This window comes from Brienomyrus brachyistius, chromosome 5 (assembly GCF_023856365.1).
Source record: "Brienomyrus brachyistius isolate T26 chromosome 5, BBRACH_0.4, whole genome shotgun sequence".
NCBI lineage: Eukaryota > Metazoa > Chordata > Actinopteri > Osteoglossiformes > Mormyridae > Brienomyrus > Brienomyrus brachyistius.
In genome coordinates, this window is record NC_064537.1 from 29,445,867 (window position 1) to 29,468,551 (window position 22,685).

The following is a 22,685-nucleotide window of genomic DNA, read 5'->3' on the forward strand; positions in this document are numbered from 1 at the left end:
ACTGTGCACTTTCAGCAACAATTGTTTCTTATAATAGAACCATAACTTGCAACTATGAGTTTAATCTAATATATCAAGGAAGCAAAGTGATACAGTACATAAAATGTTAATCAGTGAATACTTACATAAATATCTGCACCATAAAACCCATCCTGGTACACAACACTGAAAATATACACAAAATAATAATAATAATGAAAAAGTTAGTGCATGTTTACAAGGAAACTCAATGAAAACCATCTTTCCAGAGTTGCTGAACAATACTGTAGCAAACCTTTTGAGTACTGGGAAAATGCACTGCAATTTGTTTACCTGTGACTTGGTTGACCTGGTTTACTAATCCTGGATGTGATTTATTCCAGTTGAATTTAAAATTCATAAAAATTCTCAGATGTTCCATGCACAGTCTGAGCCATGCTTATTTAAAGACCCAGTTCACAAGGGCAAAAATGATGTAAACTTGACTTGCAGACATACAAATGATGAAGTACATAGCAATGTCATGAAACTATGATTCGGCAATAGTTCTGAGGTATAAAACAAATGCAAAGGCTGGGGGCTCACCCTCCATAGGCAGGAATAGGTGGTGGGGGGGCAGCTGCCCGAAAGGCGTTGTAGACGGTCCGCCCTCGGCCTCTCAAATGGGCCCCTCTGTACGCAGCTGTTGCCGTTGCAGCTGGATACGGAAAGCCTGGAACTGTAGAGGATATGCAGGTGACAACGAGCAAGACCAAGCACCTATGTCCCTGAATATAGATATTTTGTTAGCTGCAGGAGGGAGAAGAATAGTGTTATATTACCCCTCTGCATTTTCACCATCAAAGCACTGGGTGTTAATTAACTACCATTGTTAATTAAGCACCTCGAGCAGTTAGTAAAAACCATAAATAACTGGCTGAGCTCTTAACTCTTTCCATCCAGAGTTGGAGGTGGTCACTCAATGGCCTAGGAATCTCTGCCTGTTTGCAGGTCATGGGTTTAAATCCCTTGGCCAGAGTAACCATTGGACCTTTGACCCCAAATGCCACAGATGCTCTGGACACTGTCTGACCCTGACCTGTATATGCATGTACGTACATGTGTGTCTTTTGTGGAGGAAACTCCTTAATTTCCTCACAAAGATGAAACACAGAACTCACCGGAATGATGCACAGCGATCATTCTCTGTGTCAAAGCTCACCACACATCAGCCTATTTGGTTGACGAGCTAGGACATTATCTTTCTGGATATTATATTGGAGAATGATTATATGACCTCCATTTTGTCATGGGGGCTGAACTGTAATTTGGCCAGGTCATCAGGGTTAACCTTGTGGTATAAGTCTTTACCAAATAACTCAGAATAAGCAGAATTTTAACGTCAGAAAAAAGGTGTGTTCACTTTAACAACTTGTGCAGAGTATGTTAATATTCTAGAGAGTATTAACCAAAAATCATAGCAGTGAAAAATATGAAAAGCTAGTTTTTCAAATCTGTACATTTTAACAACATAACACATTTCAGTTATGATAGTCTTGACCTGAGCACCGAACTCAGACTGATTTTTACATTGCAGCCATTATTGCATTCAATTGAATTCAATATAATGCATTTTTATGCAGTTATACGTGGGAAAAATAATAATAACTATAGAAATCTGAAGGGGCCCAAGGCCAGCTGGCTACATTGCAAACCGTTTTCACAATTAACATGAATTAAAATAAATTATAGATTTCATTACTGTTTTAATACTAAATCAAAATTCTTGTTACTCAGATGATCTAAGTGGCATCATCCATCCATCCATACAACCATGCATCTTCTGACCTCCTGGTCAGGGTCATGGGATAGTTTTCATAATCATCTCTGGATGATTTTACAGTTAGATAGTGAAAATATGTGGACTACATTTTGATTAAATTGTTGAATCAGTCATTTGGTTAATTGTTGCTTGATAACAGACAATCAAGAAATAAAAGTATGTGTGAAGTGAGAATTCAGAGGTTCATTTGGCCAGGGAACTGGCAAGAGATGCTTGCTGAGCTAGAGAGATTCTACAAAGCAGGACTTCTCATTAGCCAAAAAACTTAAACCAAATGTAAGGATTGTCCAATAGGAATGTAACTTATTTCTCCTCCTGTTCGAAAGCTTTTACATTTGGCTTAAGTTATCCAGCTAACTGGGAAATTCTGCTTTGTGGAATACCTCCCTGGTCAGGAACACTCTGTGGACTGTTACCATAAGAAGAGGATGTGGTCTGTTAATTGGCCAGTAGGGACAATTGTTTATTGTATTGCTATGGTATATATTTTATGTTAAGTCCAGAAAGAGTTGTAGGCTCTAGTGTTCTCCTCTTTGTAATTTCATAGCTCATAAATAACAATAATAATAATAATAATAATAATCATCATAAAGAAATTATCATTATTATTAATGTTATTATTATTATTGATGTTCTTTGTTTTGTTGTTGTTGTTCTTGTAGTGCTGTTAGTTTATGTTTAATTTTATTAAAAATGCATAAACTCACACTAATATACTGACAATCTATACACTTGCACAGTTTCACCACTACAGCTCTCATCTACCTATCTGAAAAATGAGCGCCAATAAATGATTCCTGGAGTTCTATTTGCATGCTGTGTGTTGGGAAATTTGTGATTAATTACCTCTCTGCAAAACGGCATGGCTTAGGGAAATTGACATAGCCCTGATTAATTAACTTTTTTATGTGAGGTAGTCCCCTGCTAAACATAATTTGTGGTAATTGAATCCTTTTGCACTTCCGCTTTAAGGTAAATAAGATAATTGCTTTGAGGCTTAAATTGTGTTAAATGTATTACGTGTTCCACTTCATAAAAATTTCAGATTTAGGATGTAACAATACCAGTATCAGAATAATGCAATAAATTATGTAAATAAAAATAATCTTAATCCACCTTTTAACTGGGTCAGGGTCTGAATGAACAACAACAATTATTATTATTACTACCATTAATATTAAAATCATGTACGAGACAAAAAATGTACAAAATAATGGAAAAAATATATATTAATTATATATTGAAGACCAAATAAGAAGCTGGGCTTTGCCATGAGAACAGCTTCAGAACAGCTTTTTTCAGTCCCAAACCATGTGTAGAGTGATACAGCAGAAGGAGGATGAAAAAGTAAGAAATCTATATCATTTGTGTGCTTTAGAATCTCACATAGAGGTTCAATGATGTTTAGATGTGGTGATTGGGGAGGCCACAGAATGGATCTGAGTTCACCCTGCTGATTAAGAAAAGACTTTTAGCAATGAATTGAGGCCTATGTCATCATGGAATATGGCAACATCATAAGGGAACAGTGTTTGCACCAGAAGGTGAATCTGGTCCTGCACACTGGCATATTACTGGGCTGTCATACAATGCAGAGCAATCACTGGATCTAATGACTCCCCCCAAGATGGCTGCCCATACAAACAGACATTGGGGGCTGAAGGTATCATTTGGCTTGTTCGAAATGAAAGCTGTACAGGAAAAATGGTGAAAGATGACTCACCAGAGCATATTACTTTTTCAATTGCTCTGGGGTCCTGGTTTCATGCTCCTTACACCATGTTATGCATTGTCACGAGTTGGCCTTGGATACATGCAGCTTCTAAATGGAATTCCTGCCTTAAACACCAGTTTTGCGATGCTTTTTTAAAAGGGGCTTAGAGAGATGCTGATTCAGTTCTGTGGTCATTTTTGAGGCTAACTGTCCTGTTAAGTGCTCCTCGTTGGTCAACCCTTTTGTCCTATGCTGCCATGATGCTTTGAAACAGTTAAAATAAAAAGTTTTTGTTACCAATGAACCTTAGCAGTTTTCTTTGTAACTGTCATTTGCGTATTTCATTAAACCATATATAGTATGACTCACATAATCAGTTGCCATATACAATACATTTACTAATCAACATATGTAAATATTAGTATGCTTGGTTATCGGGCTTGTGCAGATTCATATCAATGTTTAAATGAAGAAAATTCAAGTTTTCTATTAGGTTTAGATGTTTGCACAGGTTTTCAAATTCTGTATTAGTGTCTGCATTGTCCTACAATCACGTTTGGATGTTACAAAGTTAAGATGTGCGCTTCTGCAATACACTCCCTGCCAAGTCAATTTCTTTATTATCACATTACGATTCACATGGCATCATGCACGAGAGCCAGTGCCAGCTGGACAAGCTGTGCATTTTTCACTGTAGGCTGCTCGCAGGTCCGTGGGAGGCACTTACACTGGCACTACCTCTGTATTGACAAAACCAAGCTGCCACTGTCTGGCGTTAAACCCAGCCCACCTATAACATATCCTCACAGTTCCATCACAAACATTTTATAAAACCATGTTTTAGCAGAATACCTTCCTTTGAAAGAAAATACAGTGAGAAGGCCAATAGTTTCTGCTGAAGGACAAAAGAGCAGATGCTCAATACCAGCGCGCTGCATAACGACATTTAGGCCAACGACGGGCCGCATATACGATGGGGGTTCCATTATGTAATGTCATAGCACAATGCATTATTCACATGTTTGTGGTGGTGCTGGTGTAAACAAATCTACTGTTCTGCCAGTTGTATACAAGTATAGCGCATAAAATTATGTACAGTACATAATTTTTGATAAATGATGTTACTGATTTATGTATTTACTATAATGCATATTTTTTTTTAGACTATACCATATGGCCTAGTTGTATAGTAGGCCACGCCATCTACTTAAGCAACACATAACTCTGTGTGGGGACCATATGTCCCCCACAATGTATTAAAGACTAGTTTTTTTGACGCTGTGGGGACCATTTTCCAGTTCCCCATAAAGATCTGTGAATGCAATCAAAAAACTAAAAATGCCAAAAGTCTTATACAGATGCTCCTTTACTTATGAACTTTCAACTTACGAACTTTCAGACATTCGAACGAAGAGGACTATAAGTTCAAATTGTTTCCCATTTCCTGTCCACAACATCAATTTTTTTTTCTGCACGCCAATTCCACCTAGTATGACTTCTGGCCGCTACTCCCACCATGCAGCAACGTAGCGTGTGTACTCCCAGCATTCTAGTTCTTTGTATTTGCGTATACCATTAAAATGATATTGAATAACGACTTACGAACATTTCAAATTACGAACGGCCATTTGGAACGTATCTCATTCGTAAGTAGAGGAGTGTCTGTACTTTGTTTGGCTACTTATGGTTAAGGTTAGAGCTGAACTTAATGTTGACATTAGAGTTTTCCTCATTGAAATGAATGGAAAGTCCCCACAAAGATATAATTACAAACCTGTGTGTGTTCTGGGCAGTTCATCTGGTATACTGGTTTTATAATCAATAAAGCATGTCGGTTATAATCAATACACCGTGTCAGCGAAATAATTCTTGTCAAGTACACAGGTATAATCAATAAAATATGTCAATATTGTGTTGAATATACATTAATAATCTAATAATCTAAAACATGTTGGGTATATTATGAAGCTAAATGTAAACATTTTTTTATAATAATTAATAAAACACCTTTTTAAAAACATCTAAAAGTGTATTTTATTGCTGCTGCAGTAAGGGTGAACTTGAAAGATAAATAAATTAATACCATGATATACCACAACACTGCCAAAATACCGTGATACAGATTTTGGGTCATGCCATCCAGCACCAATATATATTCTGGGCAATATCACCATCATGGATATACAGCTTTTGTGTGCCAGTATTGCAGCAGTTTATCCATCCACTGGTCCCTCTGTTACTGCTCTTTATAACCCATCAGTTCCCTTTGCTAAATTCGGAGTACATTCCTAGGTCCCTGCATGCCAGTGATACTCCTGGGTGACTTCCACATCAAACTGGACATTTCACAAAGCATTCTTCCTCCCTTTGCTGCAGTCATGTGACGTCCCCATGTCCCTAACACATATGCATATGACCACCACTTAAAACAGTGTCACTTTGCAGACCCTGCTTTGCTTTCACCCATGTCATCTACCCTTGGTCCTCCTCTGCAGAAATCTCAAATCTCTCCCAGCCTCTTTATTCACCGTTTTTTTTTTACCATCAGTACTGTTATCCAGCCTTCACTGACTATGTGCTTTAACTTCAGGTCCAGCATGATGTTCCACTATTGCTCCGAAATACACTCTGTGCTGACAGAACCAAGCCAGAGAATGTAAATCCAGAAGTCAGGCCCAATATCAGGTTTTTCAAATCTACTGTCACATCACACTCTGTACTTTCTTTATGAATAAATTCCAATCTGATGCTTACAATAAACAGACTGTACCCTATAGGGTAATTTCTCCATGTTTTTGTGTCTCACAAGGTAAGCAGGCAAGGCTCTCTTGCTGCTCTATCTGGAGTTTCTATAAGAATTTTCCTGCTGGGTCATCACTTGTTTTCTTAACGGAACAGATGATTGAGCTCAGTTATCACCTTGTCAAATCCATGTACCTTCCCCACAAGACCCCTCTTACATCGGTTCCTGTTTAGTGATAGTTCTGCCTGGATGGCTGATCATCATCCGCACCTCGACCTGTCCATGGCAAACATAATCCTCATGCTCGGCTGCACCGCTGCCCATCGAAAACTAACCATCAGGCCGTAAAATGTCATCAGCTATCACAGAGAACCACAATGTCACCGTCAATAACAGCTTTGTGTAGCATCCATGACTCAGTATCGTTGCTTTCTTCTGCAGTAAATCAACCAAGACATGTAACACTCAAACTCTATATTCGTCTAAGGTATGCCCTTTTCTTAGTTTGACCATTGCAAGTGACAGGACTGCCTGCCCAAAAACTGTTGGAAATCTTGTTTTTTGGCTGCTTGGCCTGTCCAAAGCAGGTACCAAATCCAGAGCCCTGAAGGAGGAGGCCACAATGCCACCGGAAATTTCTATAGCAGTCCATCTTCCACAGCCACTTATCCAATTCCGGGTCACAACGATCCTAAAGCTCATTCCAGGAAACAGAGGCCATGTGGCAGGACAATGCAATGCTGCACACTAAGCCATGATTTTACTTCAGGATTATTGCATTTAAAATGAAAATGCTGACTAGGGAATTTTCCATTAAATAAATATAAACTTGGCACAGCAGTAACCACTTCATATCACTACAATTTTAAAGCATTCATATTTTCCAAAATATTCTGAATAAATGTGGCAATATTTGCAGCTCTTTTTTTTTTTACTAGCAACATAACTGTTGACGGTTAGCCTAAAAAAATCTTTCTATATATTTATTACATATTTATATACAGCCATGGAAAAAATTAAGAGACCACTCTCTATTTTTTTTTTTTTAATCTGCATTTTTAAATCCTGGTTTAATCATGGTTCTGCTGGCAGAGGGTTGCTTTCAGGTTCAAAATTTCTAAGACAGCAGTACACAAGAATAAGGAGAAACTGGGAATGACCAGAAACCAGACAGGTAAATGGTGGAAGTGACTCTCCAATGCCAGAGATGACCGTTAACTTTTCAGACAGTTTCTCATGAATTGGAGGATGACATCAACTGACCTTGAAAAGGAATGGGAAACATTAAGTGCAGATGTGCAGTGCACTGCTAGGACAGTTGGTATAAGGCTCCTAGAAGCAGGACTGAAGACCCATAAAGCAAGGAAGAAGCCCTTCATTAATGAGAAGCAGGGAAGAACCAGGCTGCAGATTTCACAACGATATGTAATATTCATAGATGCTCACCCATAACTTGAGAAATGAGTGAAACAAAAAAATTGTGCTGTGGTCTCTTAATTTTTTCTGTGGCTGTATATATAAATTAAAGAAATGCCTTGCTGGACCAGCTACTTTTAAAAATAATAATACGCCATGGAAATACAACTATAAAGATGTCATTCTCAGGACCGACCTTGCCTTCAGCAATAGAAACTATTTTCACGGTCATGTTGCTGCTGTAATGTCCAGCAAGACGCATGCCTGTTGCATTTTGCAACAAATTGTGCCAGGTTGCGCCATCTGAAGGGTGCAAAATGCGCAAAATAATGTTCCTCGTACACTTTACAAATTGCAGTGTGATGGGAAAAGCTGATAGTATTACACTTCATTTATGCTTTGCACAGTTAAAATAAACCATGCTTTATTTTATCTGAACGACACAGACAGTTTTACTTTGTTTTAACTAAGTTGATTTATGAATGTGCACTTTTGTAATTTAACTCTTAATATGCCTGGTTTATGATGAAAGTATTATTGAAATAAGCCATCTAGATATATCATAACATATGGTTTTACAAAATATGATTATTTGTACACTATTAGCAATACTACAATAGCTGCACCAGCAATCGCCCATGATGAATAACAAAGCTATTTTTGTGCTTATTTATATATTCATCTCCTTTTTGTAGGAGTATCCCGATTTACATTTTCATTAGTCAAACTTTAAAAAAACTACTCACGCACTGCTCATATTTTACATGACGTATCCCTATTAGTATTGCAATATGACTAAAAATAGCAAACCTATAGTTAACTGGGGTGCCACTGTATTTGTTATTACTAATATCATACATTTAAGTGAGTTGATTTATGTTGTGAAATTAAAGCACAGACAAACATTAAGCGGTACTAAATATTGGCTACTGCACAAATGTAATAACTTTAGTGTGTGGGTGTTTTTCTGTATTCGTATTGAATGCATTGACTTACCATTTCAGAAAAGCACTGCCATTACTTTTAAGTGTTTGCTTTTTTCCATAGTTAATTAATGACACTCAAAGTGCCGGGATTAATAACTGCTGATCTGGAACCATATTTTAGCTATTACTTTAATTAAAGAAGTTGATGGAAGTTTTATCAGAGGAGTATGCAATGCATAAAAATATGTGGGGTAATTAATAAGCATATAAACTATATATTTTTGTCATTTCAATAGCAGTTTCTCTTACTGAAAGATCTTTAACTTATGTTTGTCACAGCTTATCTCTGATTGTTAATACCTTTTATATTCCACCGCTGACTGTTTAAGCTAAATACTAAACTAATGTTTTCTAAACAGACAGAAGTATATTCCTGCATTAAATAATATTTTGTTAATCTAAACAGACCGTTTAGAGAAAAAAATCATGTAGTCACAAGAATTAAAAATAGATCATTTGAACTACGAAAGGTTTTCAGTGACATAATTAATTTATTACGCTGTAGTGCCATTGGGTAAAATAAAAATTATCAATACAAACAACCACAATGAAAGTCATAAGCATAATACTATTTCATAAATTTAAGTTAAGTAATTAACGTTAGAATAATACAAAGCGCTCACTCTTCTATAAAAGTTTACTGAGAAAAGGATCCAAGCAAACTCCAAATTATAATTTTTTGACATATACATAAATTTTTTGGTCATTGTAGGTGACATTACCAGTGCTAACACTGTACTGTTGTTCTTTAGCTGCCCAACATATTACTAATATCTATAGAAATAATTACTACAGAGTTCCAGAGTTTAATCACACGACAAAGGTGGGAGTATCTATCACATGTAAAACACTTAAATAAACTCAGTTTTCAGGTTCAGTACCATGTAGATCAGGTGGCGCTCGCTGAAAATTGATTTAAATAATATTTCCCTGGTTTTGACCAGCCATATTTCAACTAGGGGGTATCGCATTCCTTTTTGATTGATTTAATTTTTTTTCCTTCAGAGTACTTTTGTTGAACTCTAATTTCCATTAACTCTCCTAAGCTCTGAAAAATTCCACAGTGGGAGAAAGTGAGTTATGCAAATTCAAGTGGTGCATCATCTGAGTTTCGTAAAGCTTTCTGGGGTTATACCCTGTTCTCACCGACTATTTCATCATAAATCTGAGATGGCAGACATGATGTACGAATGTACTCCAGCAGAACTACGAGTATCTTCATTGGCAATCAAAAACTGGTGAAATTCCCATTAATCAGACGATTCTGACAGCTTTCTAAAATCCGGCTGCTGTCTTTATTAAGATTTATGATTTTTTAAATCGGCACTTCTCGCTTAGATCATCTTCAGATAATTTGTATGAACCAGCAGGGGGGGCACACAATGGTACAAGCCGGTCTTCAGTGATCTTATATGTTACCGTGGTGATTTATCTCCACCCTGTTCATACAGGTAACCCTGTTAATGAAACCCAGCTGGTCCTAATTATAATAATTGACTGTTAGGGTTTTATGGGGTCAGCTGGGTGGATGTGGGTATTAAAAGAGATCACAAAGAAAAGAGAGGAAGTGTGAGGCTTATTTTACTCTTCAGTGCATTGAATTTTTCAACTTTTCATAGAAAAATCTCTGGTTTCAAGTATTAAACCACACTGTCTTAAGCATATGTCCCAAAAATGTAAAAAGGGAGCAATGTCATGTCATGATTTGGTAGTAAAGAAAATCCCTGGCTATATATCTGTGATGAATAATGGTAACATTGTTGATCAAATAATATTCATTTTAAAGCCATTTAAGTAGTTTTTCCATCACATGTCTGAAGTGAGATACAATGTGTTTCTTAATTCTCCATAAAAATGTAATACTTAAAGTTAAAATATAAATGACACACCCACATATATATATATATATATATAAATATTTCTCAGTTTTATCAGCTTCAAAACTGCAAATTCAGCACAATTATAACAGCTATAGCACAAATCCATCAGAACCAAATCTGACATACTTTACCAGTAACTGATATTTCATGTTTGCTATTTGATTTATAATGTTATTTTATTTCATTTTTCATAAGTCATCAAATAAAAATATAGGTGACATATAGTTGCTTTACTGATCTATAGCGCCACACATTTGAATCGTTATCTCACATATAAAACTTGACTAGTCTCCAAATAGGTTGGATTAAAACTACAACGCCGACATCATCTAAGAGGATTGTGCTTCAGAAAGGGGTGCATTTGAGGAAGAAAGACCACAGAATCAGGATGCTTGGCTATTACTGATAGATTTTTTACGTACCTGCATAGAATTCTGGGCTGTAGACTGCACCCACCACTGGATTCAACTTCCAGCCTAAAGACAAACAGAAATTGCATATTACATAATTTAATAACATAACTGAAACTTAGCTCTAGCATCAGCTCTAACAAACAGCTTGCAGGAAGTCAGATATCACGTCTGTCAGTGTAATACACACTGTATAGTGATGGGGGTTGAGTGGGGGTGGTTAGTGAAGCCAGTGAATCAAACAAATTCTTCTTATACTTTAATTTCTACTAATGGCTTCTCAATTTGTCCAGGAAAAATCCAAGGCGATGACGGTCGATGCTCATGGCTGAAAGTTTGTCTCATTTTTCATCTACAGTCCCACTCCTGCTTCTTTTCCGATGGCCACATCCGCCTACCTTTCTCCAGGCTGCTGAATCCCAAACCCCCATTTATCATGGAAATAACAGCAATTAAACTTTACTCTGTCTGGCCTGTGAGGTGTGCGTTAGCGTATAACTGTGTGGGTTAATCATGTGTAACGGGGGGGCCACCACACCGCTGTCTGAGGAACCCAAGAGCAAGACCACAGATCGGGGGCAAGTGAAAATGACCCACCTCTCTGAGGGGCTTTTGATCATGTACAAGTTAGATTATTTACCTCTCTGTCCACCCTGTGTTAATCCATCAATGCTTGTAAAATATAGCACACATGCAACTTGCTGTGCAACAAATAGCTTCCCCTAATTTCGATTCAGTGTCCATATACAGCTATGCTGCTCTGCGATAATAAGCCCCATATCTGAGATGTCCATGCCTTTACAAGAAGATGCTTTTATCTCCTTGTCTAACATATCAACAAGAAGAATAAATGCATAAATAAATAAATTGTAGGGTCACATTACACATTATAGAGTTGACAGTTGCAGTGAGTGGAAATCTGAAGCATGTTAAACTGCTTATACACTTAAACCAACAGGAAGATACTTCCAGCTGTCCTTCAAATGAATGCAGCTGAGAAAAGCTTTAATTATTGTGGAATGTTTTCCTACAACATGAGCATGTACATTTATACATACATGTATTTCTTTATCAGACAGTATTATGAAAATTGACATACTTTTTTTATTTTATTTTTTTAAATAAAGCATGGTCCCTGGGGCTATCGGGGTTAGGGGCCTTGTTCAAGGGCCAAGCAGTGAATCCACTCTGCAAAGGGGCCCTGAAGCGGTGACCCTTCAATCACAGGCACAGTGTCCTGACCCATGGAGCCACACTCTTTATCTATTGAAGATTATGTTCAAATGCCATTTATTTTAAAGTATCGCCTTGTATTCAGTTTTCAGAAGTAACTTCTACGGCGTATAGAAACTTTAGGTAAGTTGTAAATTAAGAATAATGGTCAGGATATATAGGCAGACACCAGGTTACAAATGAGATCTGTTTCCTAAATCTGTCTTTAAGTTAAATATGTAGGTAAGTCGGAAAAATAATTATACAGTACGCAATAACAAGAAGAACAATAATAATAATAATAATAAAATGAAGAAGATGAAGAACTACATACAGTACTGTACTGCACCTTGAACCAACAAAATCATGTTTTCATGAGTATCACAAAATAGTGCATAGCTTTTTATTAATTATTTTAATTTTTATTAAGCCTCATTGCATTTAACTCAAGTATCTAATATAACAAGCAGTCCGTTCATAGTTGTCCGTAAGTCAGATGTTCTTAACCTGAAGACTGCCTATAGTCTAGTGTACATTTTATTTAGTAAAGAAGAACACTCTTTAGCAGTGAGTATTTAGAAGGTGGTTCAATTGTAATACTTATAATGTCAATCTATTATAATGATGTATGCAAACCAAATTACACTCTAAGGTTTTCAAATATACTAATGCTACCGCCAAGCTTAAGCCATAAGAAGAAAGAAGATGGAGATGGCAGACTGTGACTGTTGATAACATATGCGTAAAATGCCAGGTATTTTGTTTTTCGCTGCCAAAAGATTTTTCAATATTTTACAAATACTGCAAGAGCTCTGAGTCTGAAGATTTAGGGTATTTCAAGAGCTACAGCTGTAATAATTTTAGAAATGAATCAAGGTGAGTAATCACGAATTAAGTGTAGACAACAAAGGAGAAAATTACATGATTGTCAGCTTTTATAGGACCTTACCTTGGTTCTCCAGTTAACAAAACTTAATGAGGCAATAATTACAAATCCTTTTCTGCTGCCATGACAACACCTATATAACCAGGGATTCTGGTTTTATGATAGTGATGGGAGAAATGAGGCTTTAAAACCCACACTGCTGTTTATTCATGAGGGCTAAGGAGAAACATTTGTGTACCATGGCTAAGCATTGCCCAGCTTCTTTTTTGTTGCTCAGTAAAATTCAAAGAAATGCATGTGAAAGTGGAATTCATTTAATCTGTTTTCATATTTTCACCTTAGAATGTAATTACGTGAAAGGGAAGATGCCTAATAATTATCAAATTTTCTTAAAAAAGAAGTAACAAAAATATCGACGAGAAAAAAAGAATCTTTTTGTTGGGAAGTTATTCCCTTTTTAGCCTTACGAATTACAAAATGTAATTCAGGAAAAGCATGAAATGCACAAAAATTATCTGCAGTACAATTTAAACTTATGTTGGCACTAAATGACCCATTATTATACAACATTACAGATTGAACACTAAAAAATGCAATAAATTGTAACCTAATTTGCAATACAGACACTGCAGTGCAAACTTGGAGCAAACCAGAGGATATTATTAGTAGCATTTATTTATAAATTATGTTGCCATTCTCCATCCTATCTGTTTTTGTAATAATTATGGGTTTTAATCACAATTTTACAGATAAGGTCAACAATAGATGGTGCCCATTACAGGAACGTTTCATAAGTTTAGAAGCCGGAACAGGTAAGGTTAACAGGTAGTCTCAGGCTTCGTAGTTTAGGGTTCATAAATTTTCTACAGTAACATGACTACAGAGCGTATTTTCTTTGTGTGCCACCTTTTTGTGGTTTGCTTCCACAACCACACCGTTCCATTAGCATCCCAAAATTTTCCCAACCATGGTTGAATTTAAGGATCATGAACTGCAGCCTCCACAGGGTATATCGGACCGTACATTATATATTTCGGAATCATTCCATCTGGAGCACTTATCACGCTTTCGGAACAGGTGGCATATGGACATTAGTTTTCAAAATAAAATTTTAACTGCTTGTGCGAATACTTTCTTTCAGACACGAAGGCCAACATTTGTTAAAAAACTTAAAGCTCCTAATCCAACTGTCATTTGAAAGTAGCCTTATTAATATTTTGCAATGCATTAAGCAGAGCGACGTTCATAAAAAGTGTTGCCAAGTTTGAAATAGGCAATACTTGTGTTACAAATCATTTACTGTAGAACCCTTTGAAAAGTCATCACGAGAATAAAGTCACTCAAAGTTCACATATCTGACTGGACAAACATCTATAACTTACCGTTTGCATAAGGATTGACTGTCTTTTTATTAGTCATAACCCGTGCTGTTGCATTATTAACCTAAGCATAAAGAAGATACATTAGTGAACATTCTAAAGGTGGCTTAACACCTTTAATCCATCGATTACTGAATAACAAATCATACAGCAACTATGTTTCATTTTTTTTTTAAATGGCAGTACAGTTACTGTAAAAATTGTAATTAATATTCAGCCATTTTACCATTCATTCATCAGGTTACCATATCAAACAAATCAATTATATTTACATATATGTGTATACATGCAATGATGCTACTAAATAATAACAATAAACAATAATAATAATAATGAGAACATGCCAAACATATTATTATGTGCACAACATGTGCATAAACACATAACACTTTTCCTTTCATGTAATTAAAAATAGAGTCACAAAACATTTACGGTTTTAAATGTGATTTAGGCAGCTGGCAAAGCACACATAAATGAAATTGACAGACAGACATTTGCCATTCATGTACCACATGGATCCCTATAAAATTACCATAAGTTTAATGAAGATCTTACATGCTATATACTCCGAGTAGTTCACACTACTTGCAAAAATTATAAACCATACAAAAGTAGCATCAAAAACTATAGAAGCGTGATTTTCAATTAAATTCACGTAAATGCTGATCAAGATAATTGTGCAATTTTGTTATTTGCTTTGTTTTAAACAGCCAAATTTCTGAAATAATTAAAGTATACCTCACAAATGCTGCTGCTTTTTTACTTGAGCGATTCTTCATTTTAAAGTATAATACACAACCGTTTATATCTACATGAACATCTACAAATGCACATGTATACATATTAACGGAACATATATAAACAAATTCATGAGAACAAGGAGGGAACACATGAGTGGACCAAAAATAAGCAAATATAAATAAAAGCAAAGACATGGCACAGAACATATGAGGCTATAAGGCAGACGATCTGAAACAAAACGTAAGTGAATAAGATGATAATATTGGTAACAGGCACCTCTATTTTACGGCCTTCTACCACCGTGCCGTGTAATTTCTCCCTGGCCCTGTCGGCATCAGCACTATTTTCAAAAGTTACGAAACCAAATCCCTGCATGCATGTGGAAAAAGGGGGAAACAAGACACTCATTAATAAATTGGTCATTCTGCAAGACGTTCATCACACATCACAGGTCAACCGGTCAATTTTCAGTTTGCCCAAATTGAAAAATTCTGTCGTACTGTACATGCAAAGAAAAAAAACAAAAGAGACTGAAGAGATCCCATGTAGAACACTATACATGTCAGCTTTTGGATATTTGCTGATGTTTTATTACATCACCTGAAGACCAAAGAGGCAATGCTAATAACAAATGTGACAATACTATCTCACTGATTTGTCTTCAAACATCATGAGAACATATAAAATAAGACATTCAAGCAGAAGAAAAACACAAATACAAATATATCTGTTCTAATGCTATGAACTTCAAATACATAAATCTAAGCTGATGTTTTAAAAACCCTCCGTACGACCATCGGCTTGATTGATTTCCAGAATGTTCATCTGTGCTTGTTGGTTTGATCTGGTAATGAAGAAGCAGGAAAGCCCACCCGTGTCTTTTATATATAACTTATGATCTTGAACCTTCAACACAGCAATGCCACTGATCAGCTGCAGAAAATAATTTTCAGATTTTCTCCAGTACATATTATCTACAATATTTAGATATTTAGTCATCCAGCTTCATATAACGAATTTAAAATAAAGTTCAAAAAGCGTTTTTGTGATCCAAAATACCAGAAAGGAACCACCTGCTCGGTCGACAACCTCTAGAATTATAGTTATTATATTACTTATTTATCACTGCATTTACAGGGAATCCACCCGTCACCTTTTAACTTGTTATGCTGGTCAGGAGCATGGGGACGATTGGAATTCTAGGAGCTAAAATAGATTAGATAATGTTTGTTTGCAATTACTTATACCATAAAATACCATAAAACCCACAAAAAAACTAAACTTCAAAACACTTAAATATATGCTAATTTTTTAAGATATTAAGATAATTACTATGAGAAGTTAAACAGACTTTCTTGCTTCTTCATAATAAATATTTGGAAGAAGATACCCATAGAAAAGCATGCAGAAGATAAAGAGGCAGACTACATACCTTAGATCCTCTCTCATTAAAAATGATTTCAACATCTAAGATTTTACCAAATTGCTGGGAAGAAAGAAAGGCAGATATAAAGGTAATCTTCATTAATGATATGTAGGTTTGAATGCGTTTTAAATTTTAACTCCGAGATTTAGAAATTATTCCAAGATTTAGAAATTATTCTTCATGTAATTTCCATGTAGGACAACTGGTTGATGGCAGAAAGTATGACTGGAAGTCTGTCCCTTGCAGGCACCCGTAATGGACTGAAAAAGCAGTACTTACACCAAACATTTGCCTGAGGTCAGGGTCTCTAAACCTGAATGGAATATTAGAGACGTGGAGCCGCTTTGGCTGTGTCTTGCTGTCTGTGTTTTCGCAGGACTGTGTCGGTTGCTGGCTGTCGGTCTGTGCTGAGTCGTCTGTCTGCTGGAGAAGGAGGCAGATGGAAAACAAAGGCTCATCTTGTACACCAATAATCCAGTATATAACGTCAGGAATCACACAGCTTGAAACAATATGACATTATAAGAGTTTCACATTGTAGGTGCCAGAAGTTTTCTTTTTTTTTTAATTCTTGAGTGATGTGATTACTATTTTACAACATAAGTTTACAATATTGGTTTGCGTGTACAGATATGCATGTATAGACATGATTCCTGAAATGTTTTCCCTACTTAAGCTGGTGACTGAATAACATATTTAAAATATACTGTGGTTATTATCTGTTTATATAAATTCTTACAGATGTGCATATGAAATATTACATGCTTTAGTGAAAATTCTTAGTTGACTTGAATATCTGTATTTGAAAAATGTTTAAAAACCTAACAAAAGAACCATAGAAGCATCTGTCTAATCAACAAGCGTTTCATCATGAAGCTTAAGGATTCATAAAGATCTACAAAGTAACAAGAACGAAGGATTATACTGTTCACTTACACTTTCTATTAGACAGACAACTCTCCATCTGGACCATTTTCTTTAAATTACAGAGCAAACTCTTCACATCACTTTTGCGACACTTAAATTCTCTATATACCTTATACATTTTCATTAAATAGTTTCTGTACATACTGCAGTTTTATATCAATTTATAAAAAAAAAGTTTATAAAGCAAATTATAAAATATGTGAATAATAATTCTGATCGTTATTACCACTATTATTTTACATCTCTGTAAATGGATTCCAAAATCTCAATATTTTATTTGCAATTTGGCAAGTATATTAAAGCTACAATATCAACAACTACAACTACATCCAAACGACACACACTGATTTTAAGCAAGTTTTGCATGGTTGCATGTGAACTTTCTTCTTGTGAAAGTTTATTGTAATTAATAATCACGAGTTGTGTTTTTCATTTACTCAAAATACATTGCCAGTGGCTAGAGACTAATATCCAGGTCTTAAAAGAAATATTTTCCTCCTGATCAGGTTTTAAAAAATGTCCAGTGTTGAATGATTTAGTAATTTTGTACCAAATGATGATGCCGTTTTCTACAATATTTCAAAAGTGCTGATGTGTGGCCAGGATGCAAATGATATAAAATAAATTATCTTAGCAATGAGATATAACAGTGAAAGCACTGACAAACCTCTATTTATGTAAATTTGACTTACATAAATCCAGACTTGAGTTAAAAATTTGCGCCATACGCATTATTTATGGATACTGCATATGCAAAGTGTCTGAAGTATGTTAAGCGCAAGTTGGTGCAGGCAGTCAAGGCAGGTTGCTGCATCTCCCCAGTTCTCGCATGTCTTGTCGCATGAACACATCTATTCTAATTATGTGTAGTGCTTTATACAAATGTAAAGAATTAATTTCATTGACTAGGCTCATGTCTTATGATAGTATTTAATATGCATGACATTTACTAAATAATTATATGAATTGTGTATCTTTCTATACTTGCGTTTGCAATAAATGCTTAGGCTAGGTTAGGTTAGACTACGGTAGGCTCGGCTATGTTCAACAGAGGGGGATGAGGAGCAATCTGACATAAGTAAATTTTGACATAAGGAGTGTATTTGCGTAAGTTGAGGAGTGTCTACATACATCTTGAAAAGGCAACAAATATACAAGTTTGATTTGTACATCGTTCCAATGAAACAAAAAGTAAGTTGTTTTACCCATCACAACTTTTAAGGTGAAGTGTGCTAGTGAGAAAACCTCTTGTTCACACCTTGCCACATACATGATGAACACTAAACAAGGCAATCCCTCACGGACGAATACTAAGCAGAGTGTACCTGCAAAGGGCAGATAACAGTGAGGATTTAGGGAGATTGCACTATGCTCTCAATCTCCATGTTAATTGAGCCTGCACAACAATGAAGAGAGTTATTTCCCTTTGTACATTAGTTGTATAAGTTTGACGGTATCCATTCTGCATTGCCTTTCATATTAATTCTTTAACCTATTCAGCTTTTTTGTCGCAAGCAATCCACATCACTATCATAAGGTCTCTCTCAGTGTCTTCTTTTGAACAGGCCTCTCCACTCTAACCCTAACCTAATGGGATACTTTAAACACTTTAGTCTCCTAACCACCAAGAAGAAGGTCAGCATGGTACACACACTGGATGTTTAAGTATGCCCGTGTATTTATCAACTCAGTTAAAGCTGATCGCAGTTTTGCTTTATGGTGTGTATTTGGTTAATGCTACACTGTATCTTATTCACCTGTAAAGGGCCAGATAGCTGCAGATAAGTACAGGTATCCTGGGTGTACTACTGCCAAGCCCACTGGAGTTTCTGCCATCGAATGGCATCATTATTTTCAAAGTTTGGGAGGATTTTTACTCATTTTGTTCATGCTGTTCTGCTTACATGCTAGTTTCCCTTATGTTTTACGTAGCATATCTCACAATGAAGTCTGCAAATATCTACCAATTGTGATTAAATAGAGAGTCTAATACTATTTTTGTCCTATAGTTGTACTTTTATTTTGTAAAATACTACGTTGTCTAAATTTATATAAGGTTGCTGGCATGGAGAACTGGAGAAAAAGACGAAAAAATGAATACGTTTTAATAGCCTGGCTCTGACTCACCATTACAATAACAAGGTTTTGTGCTCGTAATAATTCATAATAGCTTCTCAGCTGTTACGGAAAGTTTTAAGTACCCTGCCATGCTAGTAGAAACATTCATCCTTAACATGACTAATCAATTTAAACATTATTAAATTAATTTTACATCGGACAATAGCTTACATTTAAACACAGATTTCTTACATTATTTTCATAGAGTTTTGCTTCAGGGCTTTATTATCAATGACTATCATTTGTCCTTCACTTGCTCAACAATAGACGGGTATAGTACTAAGTTCATTAGCAAAAAAGAAAAAAAATACGAATGGCTTTACGTAGCTCTAAGTCTGCATTGTTAACATCTCGGTTCAAGAAGGCAGAATCTGGTCACACTTACACAAAAAAACTGGATTTCACTTCACTCACGTTGAGACAAACCATCGCAAGTTTTTCAGGCAAAAGCACTGTGTCTGTTATAACTTAACAAGTTCATGGCTAGCGGGCATTAAATTCTTAAAATATATTCCTTTGTTATAACTATTCTGGGTTGTTTATATCAAATAATAATGTTGCTACATGGTGAGCAGCAAGGTTTCTCACTGGGTAGTCCTACTGCCTCAACCCCCCGCCCACCCCCCCGGGCCGGGGCTCTGAACCTCACCCCTCATGCAGTGCTTGCATGGCCTCCCAGTGCTGCACAGGCTTCCCTCCACAGTCCAAAGACATGTGATTAGGCTAAATGGGTCTAAGCCTGGGGATGGCCAGCCTTGAACCCTATGTTGCTTGTGATAGGCTCCAGTAATCCCTAAACTTAACCAAACTAGGATAAGTCATTTGCAAATGGGAGATCAATTGAAAGATTGATTTTCATAGTTCTTGGTTAAAATCTCTTACAAGTACAGTGTACAGTGTGCCCTTGCTACATTTTTATATAATACTGCAAGCAACTAGCATTGAGTATTGACAACAAAAATATAAAATCTTGAATAAAGAACGAGAGATAAACAACTGCAAAATTAAGGCAACTGAGCTCTGTTGGAATGTGAATCTGCCTCTCTGTCAAAATCAATTCTACACAGGCTGCAGATACTACAATTATCAGTGTTTACTATTTATTGATTTCATGCTGTGCTGTGAAACACAAATAGTGAAATGACTGCAGTCCAGTTTGTGTATGTATCAGTTCTGGCCTTGAAAGAGGTGCCATATGTTAACCCTGTGTCCAGAAATGTTACACTACATTTATTCATATTCTGTAATACAATAAGGTCAGTAAAGAGTCAGGTAAAGCACCATGCAAAATGTGTAACATATTCACATTCTTTCCACATGGAATATATGAGATATAAATCTGCCAAATATTCATTATTTAATGAGACAACAAGACAAAAGTATACATAATGACTCAATAAAAAGTAGCACAAATTTCATTGTGCAATCATGCAAAATGTAGTCAGAAGTAAAATTTGTCAAAAAATATATTGCAGGAATATTGTGTTCTGGCATATGTCCATGTGCAATGTATTTTAAAAATAATTCATTAAAAAAAATAAAATTAATCGGATTTTTATTGATATTACATGTGAAATGTCATAGTTATGCCCTTAACATTGTCAGGATCTCTTTACTGGACTCTCCTTGGACAGCAGCCTACTGACACTGACTGTGGTGGTTTTTCTGTAGGAAGCGGTGGGGGCGAAGAACTGCTATTTTCACACTGTGTAGGCATCTGTGAATGTTATATCTGTGGGCCATAGGGTTTTCAGAAAATTATTTTATTTTTATTTTTATAACCGATTACAAACAAGCAAGCAAACACACAAACAAACAGGCAAATAATGAAGAACGACAAAATAATTGATGTATTCCTAAAGTCTCAGCCTCTTGGAGATATATTTGTGTATATATCGATACCAAAATGAGCTTTCGTCACTCCCTACACCCTCATCATACCTGACGTGTTATAAACAAAACAAACACCATTTTTTGTCTGCAGAAGTAAATTCTGCTTACATAAGAAACTTTCAAGTAAGGGGAAACAACACACTTCCTTTGTGTACCTTATTTTAACTAATATGAAAGATATTTAACTAATGCGTGAAAGATACTTGACTGATAACTTAATGGCTATTTCATTTCATCCCCTTTCTCCTTGAGGTGGTACGGCTCAGCAGTGGCCGACAAACCCTGACACGTCTGAACACCACAAAGCTCATTGCTGTAGGACAGCTGTGCCTCCACTGTGTAAATGTGGGGTGGGGAGGGCTGTGAAGAGAATAGATGTAGTGCACAGGAGGCCAGTTTTAACTGGAACGGTGTTAACAGAGCCTTCTGCTTGTGGGGACATCAAATGAAGGGAGCCCATGCTGAGTGAGAGGGGAGATCTAACGGGGAACAGCAAAGATGACAGACTGCTAAAGACATGTCAGAAGTTTACAGTTCATTAACGGCCGCTGTTCTCTGTTGCTTCCATGCATTGCTCTTTAAATGTTTTGAAATAAACACTCAGATACTCTTGTATGAGTATTATCATTCCCACCTTCCCTAGACTATTACACATTTTTTTCAGCCATTGCTATCACTCTTTTATTCAAACATAGGTGGAGGTGGTGTTTCATTGGTCAGAACCAAGTGTGGCCCAAATGTGACACTGCCCACTCTGCACCAAAAGTGCAGCACGCAGAGATGCTTCTCGCCAGCAAAGGACTGGGATTCTCCTCATGCCAGTGGTCATTTTAAATATGTCAACACACAGGAAATAAACAAAGTCATCCCTACGTGATCATTCAGTTCTCATGACAGAATTAGTGTGGCCTATTTAAAGTGTTGCAATATAATTGATCATTTTGATGGACGGGCAGGATCACACCATCTTACACACAACATTAACTTTTAAAATGCATTTATTGTAGAATGCGGAGTAAATATATGTGTGTAGTTCATTCAGTTAAAGTGTTGTGTCTGATTATTTGTCAGAATATAAACCATAAAGTGTGACATCAAAATATGGAAATAATAGTGAATAATAAACTCACAAAGCTGTCCATAAGCTTCATAA

General features: G+C 36.1%; 1 protein-coding gene across 21 annotated transcripts in view; it reads right to left on the bottom strand.

Annotated features, from left to right (window-relative positions):
* Positions 1–22,685, bottom strand: part of LOC125741731 (RNA binding protein fox-1 homolog 1-like) — a 440,599-nt gene that overhangs the window by 26,215 nt on the left and 391,699 nt on the right. For 20 of the 21 annotated variants that reach the window (XR_007397837.1, XR_007397838.1, XR_007397839.1 and 17 more), the window contains 7 exons: positions 16,874–17,017; positions 16,601–16,654; positions 15,445–15,537; positions 14,431–14,491; positions 10,963–11,016; positions 565–697; positions 126–165 (listed from right to left, as the gene is read on the bottom strand). Coding sequence is in view for 18 of the 21 variants with exons in the window: in XM_049012998.1 (XP_048868955.1) it covers positions 126–165; positions 565–697; positions 10,963–11,016; positions 14,431–14,491; positions 15,445–15,537; positions 16,601–16,654; positions 16,874–17,017 (579 nt within the window). In the remaining 3 variants the exon portion in view is untranslated. The remainder of the gene's footprint in view (positions 1–125; positions 166–564; positions 698–10,962; positions 11,017–14,430; positions 14,492–15,444; positions 15,538–16,600; positions 16,655–16,873; positions 17,018–22,685) is intronic. The other variant, XM_049012996.1, reaches the window with a different exon arrangement.